At 37.6% G+C, this 16,612-nt stretch overlaps 1 protein-coding gene across 1 annotated transcript; it reads right to left on the minus strand.

Moving 5' to 3' along the window:
* Positions 1-906: 906 nt before the first annotated feature.
* Positions 907-5,105, minus strand: LOC121321293 (transcription cofactor vestigial-like protein 3). The gene is made up of 4 exons (XM_041260192.1): positions 4,785-5,105; positions 3,043-3,316; positions 1,703-2,209; positions 907-1,317 (listed from the first exon to the last, which is right to left on the minus strand). The coding sequence occupies exons 1-4, from the start codon at positions 4,917-4,919 to the stop codon at positions 1,274-1,276; spliced, it is 960 nt and encodes a 319-aa protein (XP_041116126.1). The 5' UTR covers positions 4,920-5,105; the 3' UTR covers positions 907-1,273.
* Between the last annotated feature and the right edge of the window lie 11,507 nt (positions 5,106-16,612).

Below are 16,612 nucleotides of genomic sequence, written 5' to 3' on the forward strand. Positions count from 1 at the left end.
TCAGATATTGGACTCAACACTGTTCAGCTGCCTGGTATAGAAAATACATTGTATGTTGAAGTGCAAAAAACATAAAGATCATTAAAAATATATTTATAACTGTTTTTCCTGACATTCTTGACACATGTACTGCATCAATTTAACCTGTTATTTGTCTTTTAATGAGAAACTAAAATTTGTATTTCCAAGATTTCCAACAGAAATATCTCAAATATATTACACTACCCTGTTTAATTTAACTGAGATATTTTACTTTGTGTAATCTTTGGTGGATTTTACTTAGGATTCATAACTGAACTACATCATTTAAAACAAATCTCATGTAAATGGTGCTTTTTCAGATAAGCCTTTATGGAAATTCATGAATTCTAATGAAATCCATACACTGAGGTTAACAATCTCATAATGCATTGTATGCAAAACCAAAGTTCAGGAGAAACTGTATCTGCCAATACAACTCAGCAGGCCAGACGGCACATTGATAATTCCATTGTGTTAAAAACAATTGTTTTACAACAACAGTTACCATGTAAACAAATCACAAAAAGTAAAAAAAAAGACAAACATACATAGGAACATAGCGCTACACGTTAAATAATAGCACATAAAAAAGCAGTCCTGTTTATTTTATCATGAAAAATTGTCTTCATTTTCTTCATTTTCTACCCCTTCACATACAAAGGTTCCTTAAACAGAACTGTACACAATTACCACAAAAGATGCATTTATTTTACAAAAAGACCGTCATGTTTAGGAAAGAAAAAAACTGTTTCTCATTTTCCTATAATAAAAGAATTTACAAATAATCTCATTATATAATATCTATATATATATAGATATATATATATAAGCATATATATATATATATATATATATATATATATATAGATCAAAATATACCTCTTATTGTCCTGTAGTAACAGGATCCCTTCACAATATAAGAACACTCCTCTTGAAATGAGCTTGTCTCTCACACCAATTGTGCTTGAAATGAAAAAGTGTCATTTACTCTTAACTATTAGCTTTCCCAATTTCTTGGTGGTGCGAGCCCAGGTACCTCAGGCAGGCTTGTGAATTCCTCTGTTGAACATCAATATGCGTGCCGGTCTCTGGGACATAATATTCTTTAAAGATTCAAATTCCATCATCCCTGTTTAAGGGATGCCTACACCCGTTCCCTTCTGCAAGGAGATTTCCAGACAATTGTAGGTGTTTGATCAAAATGGTGGTGCAAAACAGGACTGTTTCTCAGCTGCTACAACACTCTTCCTCTTCAGAACCAAGTGGAACCTTTGCCTTTGTCTTGGTGTTGCAAACCTGGGGAAGAAACAACGGTGTCACTTAAGAAACACTTCCCAATTTCAACATTATTTGGAATAATATTTTATAATTGCAAGTCAGAAGCAATATTAAACAATGTTCTACTTGGATTAAAATGATGTTAACCTAATCATAATCTGAATTAAAAGCAGCAATATGCATACATATTAAACAATGTATAATTAAAAATTACTGCCCCCCAAAATTGTGCATATAAGGGGAAAAAAAAAATAATCCAAACACATCTTTTTAAAAACACTTTTAAATCTGATTAAAAACACATACAAAGACTATTTCAATGTCTGGAAGCAATGCAATGTGTTAGATTAAATTATCCCTGCTCAAGAACTCTCTTAATTCACTATTATTTATACAGTCATACCTGTGTTGAAGCCAACATCGACAGTGCTGTGAAAAGCTCCGGCCCACAACTGGGTGGTAGTGGTGGCGGAGGTGGGGTCAGTCTTTGGGATGTCAACCTGTGGTGTGGAGTTGCGGGCTGTGCGCACCGTGGGGACCAGCAGGGGGCTGTAGCGGGGGTCCAGGTGGGAGGCATGGGGGTGGTGCAGGATGTGTGAGTGGTGAGGGTGATGGTGTGAGTGGGAGTGGGGGTGCATGTGTGAGTATACGTCGTGGACGTGTGTGTAAGGGGGGCTAGCTTGTGATGCCAGTGGGTAATGCCAGGAGTCTGAGACGGCAGGGGCAGGGGGCAGGGCAGGCTGATGCAGTGCATGGCCTGCCCAGCTCGGAGGGTCTGAAGAATGGAATGCGCCAGCAGCTGTACCAGGGAACTCCGGGTGAACTCCGCTGAGGCAGGGGGGAGCCTGAGGCTGGTTCGAGTTATTCCACAGAGAAGCAGGGAACTGACTTCCGGACAACGTGGCGCCTTCTGAAAACAGCAAACAAACAATCACCACACGTCAAATACAGCAAAGCAATAATAGGCATGGAGAAAGACAGATCTTAAATGAAGTTTCTTTAACTTACATTTCTAGTAGTATTGAAATGTGTTTAAACATTTGTAGAGATACTTAATTATATATTTTAGTGTTACCAGTGACGTATCTTAATTTAAAGATACTTTACTTTCAGTAGGATATCAGGTAACAAGAGGATAATTTTTTCTAATCAAAGCCAAGAATACTAGCTCAGCTCTGCATACAGTATCAGGCTAGTTTGTTAGTTTTCTTTTTTTTTTTCTGATTATGATAAAATAAAATAGTGTGCACATTGACTGAATGCATTTTAATTGAATAAAAACTCAAATGCATCTCTTTATTACTTTTTTTTGGAAGCTGCAGCGGTATAAATAAAACACCCTGTATTAGTTTGTTTTAAAATACATCAGTACATTGACTAAATTCAAATGGTTTAATATTACTCCAAAAATAAACTTCAAATTGTATAATATTACATTCCATTGTATTACATTCGTCACACTTAACACTGTGATGTGATTTTGTACTACGTTCATTTAAATGATGTATTAATAAAAAAAAAAATTATCTTAAAGTGTGTACTGTATATTAATTGTGAAACTTTTACAAAAAGGTAATTATTGTGAAGTTCATTTTAGAAATATTCACAAAAAGAAATATAGAATTGTTTGACAGCTATATTAAGTACTTTACCAAAGAGTTCAGAACCAGTTTAAAATAGGTATTAGCAACTAAAACATTTCATAAGGATACTACAGTAAAATAAACTAACCCCAAGCCTTACCTTTCCACAGGGAGCTGCTTGGTGTCTTCTGGCTTTTGAGGGCTGTGGGTTCCAGGCTGAAGCTGCTGGTCTGACTGAGGGCTCTGCTGAAGTGCTCGTCCACCACATCTCCGATCTCTCCCTGGAAGTAAGTGAAGAGGATGCATCTGGAGCTGAGGTACTCTGTCTCTGCTGGCTGCTCCTTCGTCGCCTCCTCCTCCTCCTCCTCCTCCTCCTCTTTAGTGGCTACAAGGGGACCCAGGGACTCATGCATCTTATTGAACGCTGCTAACTTCTATAAAAGAAGCAATGAATGCGTAACGAACCTGCACATTCTCAAAAGCCCACCCCCTCCAATCTCACAATGCCCCTCCCCACACACACACACATGCTTGCAAAAGACAAGATGCAAATGCAGCTATCGTTATCTAAAAAATCTAGTTGATGGAGTTCATCTTTAAGCGATCCAAGCGTAAGAGATCTGATTACATGGGACGTCTTCTGCATAATGTCTTGGCTGTGTATGGTTTTAAGAAAACAGTTTTAACACTTTAATAGTAAGGAAACTCAGGAGTTTTGGTCTGTTCTGTAGGCATATATTTTTGACTAAAATGTTCAACAGAGAAACTGTCAGACTTTCTGTTCCTGAGACTGACAGAGTAGCACCTCAATGCCCCAAACTGAAGCTTATCATGGTTGTGGATGCTCGTTTTTCTAGCAAACTATCAGAACCAGGCCATGTTACTTATTAATAAAGCACAATAGAGAACTTGTAGAGCCAGTAAGTCACTCTAATTGCTATTTTGCTGTGGGACTTGCAAATAAAATGACTAATGACTAGTTATATAGATTGATGTGATGTGCCACTTTTCCTGTAAAGCCTTGTTTAAAACATATATATATATATATATATATATATATATATATATATATATATATATATATATATATATATATATATATATATATATATATATATATATAAAACCAGTCTGTGATAATGTTCTCAGTCTGGGTACAACAGAAATACAGCTTACACAAGAAGTGCATAACCCCTTTAATGCAATCAATATACAGTTTAATTTCACATAGTGAGGGAAATGGTGGTCCTAATCAGTTATGACTATGGACACTTAAAGTGTCTGTAATACAGCTAAATAATTAGCCTATTACAGGATTACAAGTTTTGTACCACAACCCTATAGGAATTGTAGATATTTCCGAAGCAGTGATTTAATGAAACACAATACATTAATCCAAATAAACCGCATTATAACACTCCTAGGTGGATAATTCATGTTTAAGTATTATTTTGTATTTTTGAAACTGACAGTTCAATAAGAGTACATGTAAAACGCATGCCTCTAGAATAGTATTAGGATGCTGTAAGTAATGTAATTGTAACACTGAACTGTTCCACAAAACTGTGTGCTTCAAGTGTGAGGTTCAAATTGATCTGTGATTAAAGCTGAGCACGATGCTAGCAGGGCACGCCTAAAACTTGTGTAGGAGTACTACTGCGACCGACACGAAGTGCCTGCTAGCTCCTGCAGAATGACAGCAAGGGTTACTACTTACATGAGTTAGTCGAGCTAAGAACTACTGCGCAACATGACCCCCGACTGATACCGTTTTATAAGTATGTTTCATTTGACAAATAATCCTGCAAAGCGCATTTGCACACTAATTGCGCTTTAGAAATGACATATTGTTTGCCTTAATAGATGACATTAATAACGATAGCAGATGAATGGTGTACAAACCTGCTGACTCTGGTGGTGGTGATGATGGTAGTATGCTGCTTTATAAGCTGCTGCTGCCGCTGCTGCTGATGTCGTTGGCAAATACTGGTGCGCTCCATAAGGCTGATGGTGATACATAACATTCAGACAACTCATTGCAGATCAGGCTGATCGCTGATGGTATCAAGTAAGGTAAAGCGGTTCTCAAACTGGGCTTGTGTCCTGCCACAGCATCGTCTCTATATAAACCTGCGGCCAGACAATGGAACTTTGCCCGGAGTGAAAGGTTTATTACCATAAATACAAAAGGATGCCCATTGAAGTTATTCACTCACAGCTCCTGTAAATAGGATCAAGGAGTGGCAAATGATCGCAGGCAACTCCACGCCACTCGCTGGACTTTGGGGGTTCGCCTGATTGGAGGAAAGTTTGTCACTGAAATAAGTGCCGATTGGAGGACGCGGTTGTGTGGTTACGCGCCCTCTTGCTGCTCCTCGGATAAATGTGATGGGGGCGGGTAATTTGCATTTATAAAGCAGCCGAGTAGATGAAAAGAACGTACCGGTTCTGAACACCTCAGGATGCCAGAAGACTAATAGAAGAGACAGACCATTTTTCGCATTTGCTGGAAGGAAGTCGTAGTATACCCATGGCTCGATAAGCACGGCAGAACTGCGTTAAACTAGATGTACATGCCAACCTGGAACCGTCGTGCTGAAAGTAACTTAAGTCTTAGGAATGTTTATTACGCAGCTCATAAGACATTACAGTTTCTGTCAAGCGTGGTACTGCGATCTTTCAATATGCCATATTTAAAGACAACGATTCAAAAAATGATAGAACGATTAACACCATTTATTTTACACATGAGGCATAGGCTATAACAACAGGTTAATTTTTTATAAAGTGTCTGTTTTATTTATTTATGATATGAATAGCTATAACATCTGAATAACTTAAGGTATATCAGACTATATCAAGCAAATTCATCTTTCCTATATGACATTGTAAAAATTAACAATGCACACTGGAAATAAAATGTTTAACAATTAAGACAAAACCTTATGCAACAGATTAAGAACACATTTTAGTATTAAATACTTTACACTGTAGTGTATACTTTACATTGGGTCTACTTTTTTATCTTCTAAAGTATATTCTCAACAATTAAAATACACTTTTAAGATGTGTTTACAAATCTAATATGTATAATATGTATATTAAATTTATAAATATATAGTTTAACAATGCATGAAGTGGAATAATGGGCATTACGCTTATCTTCATGTATGGAAGAACATTTATTGAAACAGTGCTCATGTGACAGTGTGGAAATCTGTTTTGTTTGTGTTCTATAAAGAACCATTCTTATACAGTTCCCTGATCTTCTCCCTGCTTGTGGTCCTGTTTTGATCCAGCCAGTCACCCCTCACAGCAACTGACTGGGTAACCCAGAGGATTGCTGTGAATGACTTTGAACATTTAGCATGGTGCTATGCCCATAAATCCATTCTTTGCAAAACTCAAACTAAACCATGAGTAGTCAATATGGGGTGTAATGAAAACAGACCTACACCAGTTGTTTACGAGAATACTTTACTAACCATGTACTCTGTCCATTTCACAAACATCATCAAGGAAAGGAAAATGGAAATAAAGTAATATTAAAGAAGTATCCATCTTATTTATCTGCTAAATTATGGAGCCAGCATTGTCAGCTTACTGAGTGGAGCTGGTTTGTTTAGTTTGAACCCTGCAGTTACCAGCAGCCAAATCTCAGAAGAAGATGACCAAGTTAACCACAGCTAATGCTTTCAGCATAGCACAGACCAGAAGACACAATTGGAAAGTGGACAGGCTTAGGGCAGAGGGTAGGAGATACGTCTTTACACAGAGAGAGTGGTGATGATATGGAATAGGTTTAGCCATGGTGTTGATGCTGAACATTTGGGTTCCTTTAAAACTATATTTAACAAAGTTTTGAAATCCAGCAGTGATTAGGAGCCAGCGAGCACTGGTAGAGTGAATGCCCTTCCCTTGTTTGAAAAGGTTCCTATCTTTTTAAATGCCTTCAGAGGGGAAGTAAAAAAAAAAAAAAATTAATGCATCTTTACATTTCACCCCCAACGAAACACCTGTTTTATTTGAATTAAACAGAGGCAGAACAAACACATTAGAGTTGGTGGACTTGCTCTTTACAATGCATGAACTTCCTCCTGATTCAAACCTGTGAGTCATTCCTCTGCTGAAAGTGAGTGAATAAGGAAGTAATTAATTGACTAGTACGTCTTCTTAAAAAGCCAGCCTTTTATGAAAGCAAGAATTACTAATGAATTAAAACTAAAAAGCTCATCAATAAAATCTACATCTATGGTCAAAAGTTTTGCATCATCTATAGTTTTAAACTTTTCTAGACCTAAATGAAGCGATATCTCCAGGGCACATGTGTACAAGGAGGTAACAGTTTTCCAAGTGGATAAAATCTGAGAGAAGGATGTTATACCAGCGAGGGAGATTGCTGTATGTGCCCGATAGTTAAAGATATTATGTAATAAGGCTATTGGCCCATCCTTGTTTTAAGGTCCTGGATTTGAATTTAAAAAATAGTCAGTTATCACACAACAGTAGGATTGGAATCCCAATAAAAACAAATGGCAGAGAGATCCCATAACAAAGTTCTGTATGCACTCTGTTGAAAGAAACCAACAACAGTCAATTTGGTTTCATAAGCATCACATTTAATCAGAAATCATACTCTAAATAACTTCTGAGTGAATAAGAACCTACATTTCTTAAAATATGCCTTTTTCACTTCTTACTGTAGGACTATTTGAATGAATCCTGGAGGCTTTTTCTATTGCTATTGCTCTACCTTTGTGTGTGTAATGTATGTATAATTATATACACATTCCCCCATCCCTAATAAGTAAAAGGACTAACAAATGTGGAGAAAAGATTTACTCAATAATATCTTTATATAGCACCTGTCATAGTGGAACACCATCACAAAGCACTTTACAGAGGTAGGCTGTGAACTGTGCATTATATGCAGAGTCACTTACAATATGTCATTGATTTAACATCTCATCCGCAGGATGGAGCACAAGAAGATTAAATGATTTGCTCAGGGTCGCACAGTGAGTCAGTCAGTGGCAAAGGTAGAATTTGAACCAGTGACTTTCTGGTTACAAGCCCAGGACTATAACCACTGGACCACACTGCATCCTGATCTACACTCACCAACCCTGCCATACAGCTTAGTGAATGAAGACCTCAACATGGTAGTCAGTCAATTGCCAAAGCAATCGATGGAAAGTAAGCACAGTCTTTGACAAGTATTTTCTGAGTGCTTTCAAATGGCAGAATTCCACCTACAGGCAGTACTAATGAAAGGAGAAGACAAGGCAAAGTGGAACCAAAGACCAGACACTGATGTCATGATTAATGTCATGATTAATTTCTGAATACACCTACATTTATTTTAAGGACTAATAAAATGTCCCAAGCAGTAATTTTGAGTATGTGAGATGAGTTGCTTGAACATCCAGTAATGTTTTGTAAAGAGAAAGCTTGGGTGAAAAATAGTGCACTAACCAAAAAAAAAAAAAAAAAAAACCTTACTGTACCTTATATAGCTTCAGCTATTCAGTGCCAAATTGTGTGGTGTTTTTGTGATGTACACTAATGTCCAGACAAAAACTGAGGCCAACAATTCATTTCACCAAAGGGGATTATAGGGATGTGTCATGAAAGTTAAAGAATATTGTAATGTGCAGTGTTGTGTGATGAGATTAAAAGCTCTATAACCACAAATGCAAAATCAGCTCTTCTGCATAGTGGTTAAGAGGCTTGCTTGCCCTGTGTGAGGTTTCTGGTTCATGCCCTGTAAGTAGCTTCAAACTCCTCTTCCCTATTTTTATTTTTAACTGTCCCAATACTCAGTCTGAGTTAATCTATTAAGTGCAATTACTCAAACACAGTTTTGCAGGTTTTTTTTTTTTTTTTTTTTTGAAGATGCTTTCATCTGAGTTCAGGAGTTGCTCTTCAGTTCTAGCTGTGTGTCATATATACATGTATGTTTGTGTTTGTGTGTGTGTGTGTGTGTGTGTGTGTGTACGTATAACATAGGCGAGATCAGCCAATTTGTCCTTATAAAAGTAAGACTCAGGGCCAGCTTGTGATTTGAAGACCAGCAGGAAACAACTTTGATGCAGTTAGGAGTTGTTAAATCCATCTACATGTTCAGAATATTTATTGTCTTACCTGTTTAATGTCCAGTTGTATGTGTAATGGATCATTCTCTGTTGCTGTTTCTGCTTGGATCATTATTTACCAGGATTACTAACTAATGTCCTCTTTTAATTGTGTGCACTTCTGAAAAGACTCCTAAAAGCTGCATTTCTGAAGTGAGGTGGTTTCTGCAAATGTGGCAACTGTGAGTAGTAAATGAACTCTATATACACAGATTACAACCTCAAAACCCTAGTGGTCATTGTTCAAACCACCCCCCTTTAGAAATTCACATTTTAGTTGTAGAGAATGAGAGAAAACACATACATTGTAAAAGGATCTTCAAGGTAAAAAATTAACTGTTATAAGAATGTAGAATATATAAATAAATCCTTTAAATTACAGGGTTAAGATTTGTTTGAATTAAGCTACATTAACCAAGGGTGTTGCTGCCTCCTGGTGGCAAGAAATGTAATTATTAAAGGTTACCTGCATTTCAACAACTAGTCAACCCTTGCCCTTGGTGGATCCATGGGAAACTGAAATCTGCCTGTGTTCTGTGACTTAACTCACAGCAGGTTAACTGGACATGCACCATTGATAATTATACCATTCTCCTCTAAGTTTCACAGAGCTTTTACAGTACTGTACATGTCTACACAAATTTAAATTTGGTTTTAGAAAGGATAAACTACCTTTCAATAACAGATTCCTACATATTAATGAAATCATACGTGTTTATTGACTTCAAATCGGGCCCACAGTTTTGAAAATTGGTGCTAAACTGTTTTGAAAGTTTAGCACCAGACAACCTAATCAACCCCTCCGCCATAGCGCCAGATCTGCACTCCTTAAAATGTTTCTTGGAATACTGTAAAATCAATATTATTAGAAGGGAACCAGCTTTCTGTGTGCAGGGGATATAAAACAGTGACATGTAAAATACATCACAATGCAATTTTATTTAGCAGTATACAACAGTTTTACATTTACATCTCCCTTTGCAGATAATCCCTTACTGAAATTAGAAGACGCCTCCTTGACAGACAGCACAGTAAGCCCGGGTACCTCCTGGTGCTACCAAACATCATAGTGACACACTGCAGTATGTTATTTTACTTAGTATTTTACTGTAAACACCCAGCCTCCTAATATGCAGTGCAGAAGGGGCTCGCCCTCACACAATGTATGACTTTAAATGTCAGACTAATTGATTAGGTAGAGGAATGTGGCTTTCCATGAATGCCTTTACTAAGGAATATCCAGGTTAAACACACAACATGCTAGATTATCTTGCTTTGGGCTGTAACTGTTCACAAAAAGTTCAAAAGGCAAGAGGCCACAAAACAGTCTCAGTAAGTTTCATGGCTATCAGACTTTGTTTAATTAATCTAACCAGACTTTTAAAAAAACTGTCTCTAAATGCCCGTAGCTCCTGCATTCAAGTTTACTGGATCATAATGCTGATGTCCTTGAGTTGAGTACAATCAAATGTTGGATGTACAGTATAGAGGACACATATAGGTCATATTTTACTAAAATGACATTCCAATTTAGATACCTCTGAAATGGTGGTTTGCTGCTTAGGTTGCTATTTCTAACCCTTAGCAGTCCTAATGATTAAACAGAGTAGCTGCACATCCAGAAGCTTTAGCACAGCGCTTTCAAATTTCTGAGCATTATTTCTAGTAGATTCCTTTTAACATTGAATCATTCCTCCTAATATAATCACTGTGTTCTATATAGAAGCACTAGCCTACTTTATGCTTGGGTTCTTAGTAAGAAAGCATGCATATTATTGTCAGACAATGGCTGTGCAGCAGAAATTGTAAGACAATTGCTTAGTTTACATATTTCAATTACTGTAGCCCATTATCCTTTGATGTTTTTTTAAGCTGTACTTTAACAGGCACTACTATCTTTGTTTAATATTTAGTTAGTTTGAATAGACTTCAGTGTGTTAATGCACATTATTTTAGAGTTTATTTGTACTCATGCTTTGCATGTTATTATTTAGCCCTATATATTTAACTGTTAAACTGCACATTGCTTACTGAAAGTACTATAAATTTATTAAATATATATTAATCCTGAACCCTATTTAGCTAGCAAGTTAGTAGTTTAGTGTTTTTGAAAAATTTTCTAGAAAGGAAAAACTTGCTCACTGTTTAATTTAGGGGCTTTTAAAGTGTTACTGAACACCCTTAATGTTTTTTTTTTTTTTTTTTTTTTTTTTTAAATAAAAAATTTAGTTGTTGCCAATTATTTTTTATTTTTCTCCCAATTTGAAATGGCCAATTATTATTTAGGCTCAGCTCACCGCTGACCCCTGCGCTGACTCGGGAGCGACGAGGATGAACACACTCTGTCCTCCGAAAAGCGTGCCGTCAGCCGACCACTGCTTTACACAGTGAGGTTTCACCATGCAGCAACCCAAAAGCTACAGCGTGGGAGGACAACGCAGCTCCCGGGCAGCTGACAGGCAAGCCTGCAGTCGCCGGGCCAGACTACAGGGGTCGCTGGTGCGTGGTGAACCGAGGACACCCTGGCCGACCTAGACCTCAAGTTGGTTACTGTGGAAAGAAGCGATTGTGTTGGATCATGCACAAAAGCAGCAAACAAAGACGTGTACATTACATTAGTTACAATACAGATTATTATATTTATGGTGACTGAATATGCAACGTCGTATGCATTATTTATCAATATTGAGATTTACAATCTTAGCTACAATCTGAAATGTGTGTGTGTGTGTGTGTGTGTATATATATATATATATATATATATATATATATATATATATATATATATATATATACACACACACATAGAGAGAGAGAGAGAGAGAGAAAGAAAGAACTGGATGAGAGCTGTCTTGTTGGCATCATGACATAAGCATTTCTTCCATTGCTTTGGAACTTTTGGAGTACTGTTGCTGATTTTAATCACAAATTTTCCACTACTAGCACGATAACTACTTTCTGTGGATTTAATAGAGATTTGTCTGTATTCATCAGCAACAATATCTACTCATGAAGATCCCTTGGAAAACTGTAAGGCTTTATCCAGAACTACCTTGGCAAGGTCAGAGAAAGTCTCCTGGAGGCGAGTAAGGGATTGCAGCAAAGCCATCAAATCAATGATCCACACAGCCTGGTCTGGAATTACATCAGCTGGGGTGACACCCTTTTCAATCAAATCACTGAACTTACTCTTGGGAGTTTTGCATAATGTACCATTTGCAGTTGCCAGTGCCCAAGGAACAGGTCCAAGTGAATGTTTCAGCACATTCCGTAGATCCATTTGATGAGTCTGTCCAATTACCACCATTCAAGCAAAGAGGATCCGATCAGCTTTAAGGATTACAAATTGCCCAGAGACTTTGGCTTTGGCTTTATTTTTGTAAGTCTGCAAAGTATTTCAACTTCAACTTGGGGAGTGGAGCATGAAAAGAGGTTTCCTTTGTTTGGAGTCTCTTCTTTACAAATTGAGATCAGGCTTCTTTGCCCTTAGTATATGCTTGCGGTAAATCTGTTGAGACTTGAGGGCCTGCCTTTATCCTGGATGCAAGACTAAAAAGTTAATCTGAACTTTCAAATGGATTGACAAAATTCCTTAATGAATTTAGTACTTTCAGTACATCATCACTGTTATGCTTCAGTCTTGATTGGTTTGCCTTGTTATGTGCTGAACAGCTTTCGTTGTCATTTATTTCTGCCACGTGTCTACAGTAGTTGTCAGTGATGGTTGCCTGTTCTTGTGCTGTCAACATCCACTGCTCCTTTTTGCAGACTAAAACCAACAATGCCTCCCTTTGATTTTGTGTCCTTGTTAATGGTTTGTTCAATGGCCTGGTCAATGGGAACCTGTGGAAATGGCTCTGAAGAGGTTCTTTGAACAACACATTCACCATTTTTGAGATGACTGTAAGCATCAGGGTGGATCTGTTCTAGTGTCATCATCTGAGACCAGTACATAGGCAAGTAGTGCGCATAATTGGTTCTGTCATAAACATGCATCCAGGGGAGCATGTCTTTTACACAGTCCAAATATGCTTCCCTTCTTGTATTGCCCTGATAAATGACAAAGCAGAGTTACCATTTCAATGTAGGAGCTCCAGACGATTTTGATAAATTGAAGGAATGACTGGTGCAAAGCATCAAACTTGGGCATTGGAAGCAAATCTCCAACTGTATCCTTTGTGAAGTGCCCTCAAATCTCCCCTGTAACATCTACTAATGGCTGAAATTCTTTGTCATTGTAATTGCATTCCTCAAGACATTGTGTGAATGTTTCCCATCAAAGTCGCATCAGGGCTTCATTTATGATTTCGTGCATTCAAACTGCTCTGTTATAGTGAGGACCCTTAAGCACCCCATTTACAGATCCTGATCCAATGATTTCTGATTCTAGAAGGATGTCCCTGAGTCCAGCATCTGCAAAGTGTTTTCCTATGACAACAAGTAGGGTACAAGCTGTGTGAAAACCTCCCAAGCAAGGCACATAGCGCTTGAACTCCATGGAGTGCTTCCAGATGACATCTACTGCTTTTGCATAGATGACCTGATCAAAAACCACAACATATTCTTGCCCCAGTTGGTCAGCCATAACCTGTGATAGTTTGAGGATGTTGTACACCACAGAAACATCTGTTGGAGAAGCATCCACCACTTGACATTAGCCAATGACACTGCATCTGGGTACTTTGTCTTTCTTCAATTCAGCATTAAATCCTGTCCATGCTGGTACTGTTTGCTTTTCTTCTTCCCTAATGGTGAATAAAGAAGCACTGATTCCCAGACGAAGCAGAAACCATGCCAAATCTAATTGATGACTGTATGACTCAACATGAGTGGTTTCCAGGGAGTGTATGTCAATGCTGCAAATAGGTGGTTCTCCTTTGCTACCAGGCAACAATTCACTGGAGTGACGGGATAGTGAATGTTGTTTGGAGCATGGCAATGTGGTTCTTAAGGACTTGGAAGCACACATATCCACCTGCCTTTGCATTATGATACCATTAGTGCAGTGTGTTGTTCCTGCCCTGGAAAGGGTTTCCTCAAGAATGTCATTGTAGTCCCAACACCATGGTGCAAAGACCCCTGGTTGAACGTTGTTGGGGAGAAATATTCCTTTTTCCTCAAGTGTAAACTGCTTTTCTGCCATGGATGTTTCAACTTCCAATAATTTAATGTAGGAGATGGAATGGCCAAAGTTGTTGAACAATTTTACTGTTTGAGGTGATCCTGTGAGACTTTTAATGCTAACAGCAAGTTATTTATTTTTTAAAGTAAATGTGAAGAAATAATACAGCTATATAAATAAAACGTTCTGTAGCGAGTGCTGTATTTACGTAAGGCGACAAGTTAACGTGAGAAAGTTGCAGTGACACAGTTCTGCTGCACGTAGTGCAGTGAGGGTATGTAAACAAAACGTTGTTGTATATCTAAACGGACAAAAACCTAGGTTGGTAACAGGCAGAAAATAAATCTAGACATGTTAAGGAACAAAATTATTCCAAAAAAACTTTGTTTTTGGAGTTTTAGCTCATGGACTATTATAAATGTTGTTATATATATATATATATATATATATATATATATATATATATATTATATATATATATATATATATATATATATAACATAGAACAAATGTTCTTATATAACTATGTCAAATATGTCAGATTTACAGCATTTTCCCGTGTCTTTCTTACCTGTAAACACGTTTCTCTGAAGCAGGCTGTGATGTCTTTTCTCTCCGTGTTGCCACAACTTTCTCAGCCCAGCTTTAGACACTAAAGTGTAGGTGTTCTAAGTTGGGCTAGTCGCAGTCAAACACACCACAATTTCCATTTTCTTTGCAACACTTAGCAACTTATACATTTTGTCGCATGTAGAAAAAATATGTTTAGTGAAAAGAGCCGCAATTTACTCATTTAAATATTTGTTACGTCGTCTTCGCGAAGTCTCTGTTGCAAGACACTGCGACATAGTTAAAATAAATAGCGGGAGTTAAGTTGTGGTTTGCTGAAGCAGAGGGTGCCTGAATGATAACGTTAAACAACCCAAAACAACAGTACAAACAAAATACATTTAAATAATAACAATAATTATTACCCTACATTTGTTTTCCCTCTGCACTAAAAGTAATACTTAAGCATAGGGTGATATGGTTATTCATACTGTATTTATATCAAATGCTAGTTATTTACATAGCCTACTGCTTCTGTAGGCCTATTTATTTCAATATACAGAAATCAGTAGTCTAGTATCTCTGGTCATTTATGTCACAGGTTTCCGTTTCAGTAATGTAATGCAATAGCAATTACGGGAGGATAACTGAAGAACAATTAAATACAGTACATCGAGTGTAAGTAGTATGCAACGTTTTTATGTTATACGTGTATTTGGGAGAGGTGAAATAGGAGGATTATGGCTGGGGGATAAAAAAAAAAGAGTTGATTCTCTGACTCCCCAAACTTCTCACCAGCCGCCACTGGGGGAGATGTTAAAAATCACTAGTACCCACATCCACCTATCATTAGAGAGCATTCCTATACCATAGATGTAATTAAAAAAGGTGAATAAACTGTTAATTTAATGGTTTAAAATGTTTACATTCAATGTACTTTTTAGGGTTTTAAACTCTAGTCTTCAGGGATTATCTTGGTAGTTGCCCTTGTGTGTACGCTTGTACCCTTGCCTACTGCTCAGGCTCTTATCTTCAGTTCAGACCGTAATGCCTTCTTATCAGGGTACAATTCCTTAATTTAAAAACAATGTAGATGTTTTAAATAGCTGCTATTTCAATACCAAGGCTTGTTCTGGCTTGGCAAACTAAGAGCAGGTTTCTGGCTGACAGATCCTCAGAACATTCTCCATCTTATAGTTCAAAGAGTGCTTCAGGTGCTACATAAAGGAGGTGGGTGGCGCAGATAAAAAGCTGCTCTCTGTGTGTCTCTCAGCATGTGCATACTGCACACTTACATATTCATCTCCAGCCCTAGGGTTCTCTATCTTCACCCATGTACTGAAGTTGACCTAATTGGTGGAACACTGACACATCTGTAGACTCCCACACACCACAGTCCTCAAGAGCTGTGGGCTTTAGACCAAATACACATGTACAGCTTCTTACTCATGCAAATAAGGTGCCTGCAAATCTGCTTTGCATGCACAGCAACCGAATGAAGAGAAAAAAGAAAGCTAAAAATATAGTCAATATACATCAATCAAGGGCATTTTTGTTATTAAAAATCTTAACCCTTTGAGCAGGTCCAACATTACAATCTTCTGTAGGGGAATAATTGCATAGAACCATTCCTGTACCTGTTTGTTGCTACCCTGTACTACATTTATTCACTGAGTTCTATGTTTTAAAATCTTTTGACTTTGTGATCTATTAAGTTTATATAAATAAAGTAAATGTATTAAACTGCAGATGTGTAGCTGGGAACCAAACTGTGGGTGGTGGGACAAAAGAAACATGACATTCCACCTAAACTTTTATTGCATTACCACCTACTGAGTTGACTTCTCACTACCTCATAAATACCTGTCCCCCCCTGTTGTTAATTACCCCAACTGAGCTGGCTCCAGCTTATCGGTTGATCTTTA

The sequence above is a fragment of the Polyodon spathula genome, chromosome 9 (genome assembly GCF_017654505.1).
Source record: "Polyodon spathula isolate WHYD16114869_AA chromosome 9, ASM1765450v1, whole genome shotgun sequence".
Taxonomy (NCBI): domain Eukaryota; kingdom Metazoa; phylum Chordata; class Actinopteri; order Acipenseriformes; family Polyodontidae; genus Polyodon; species Polyodon spathula.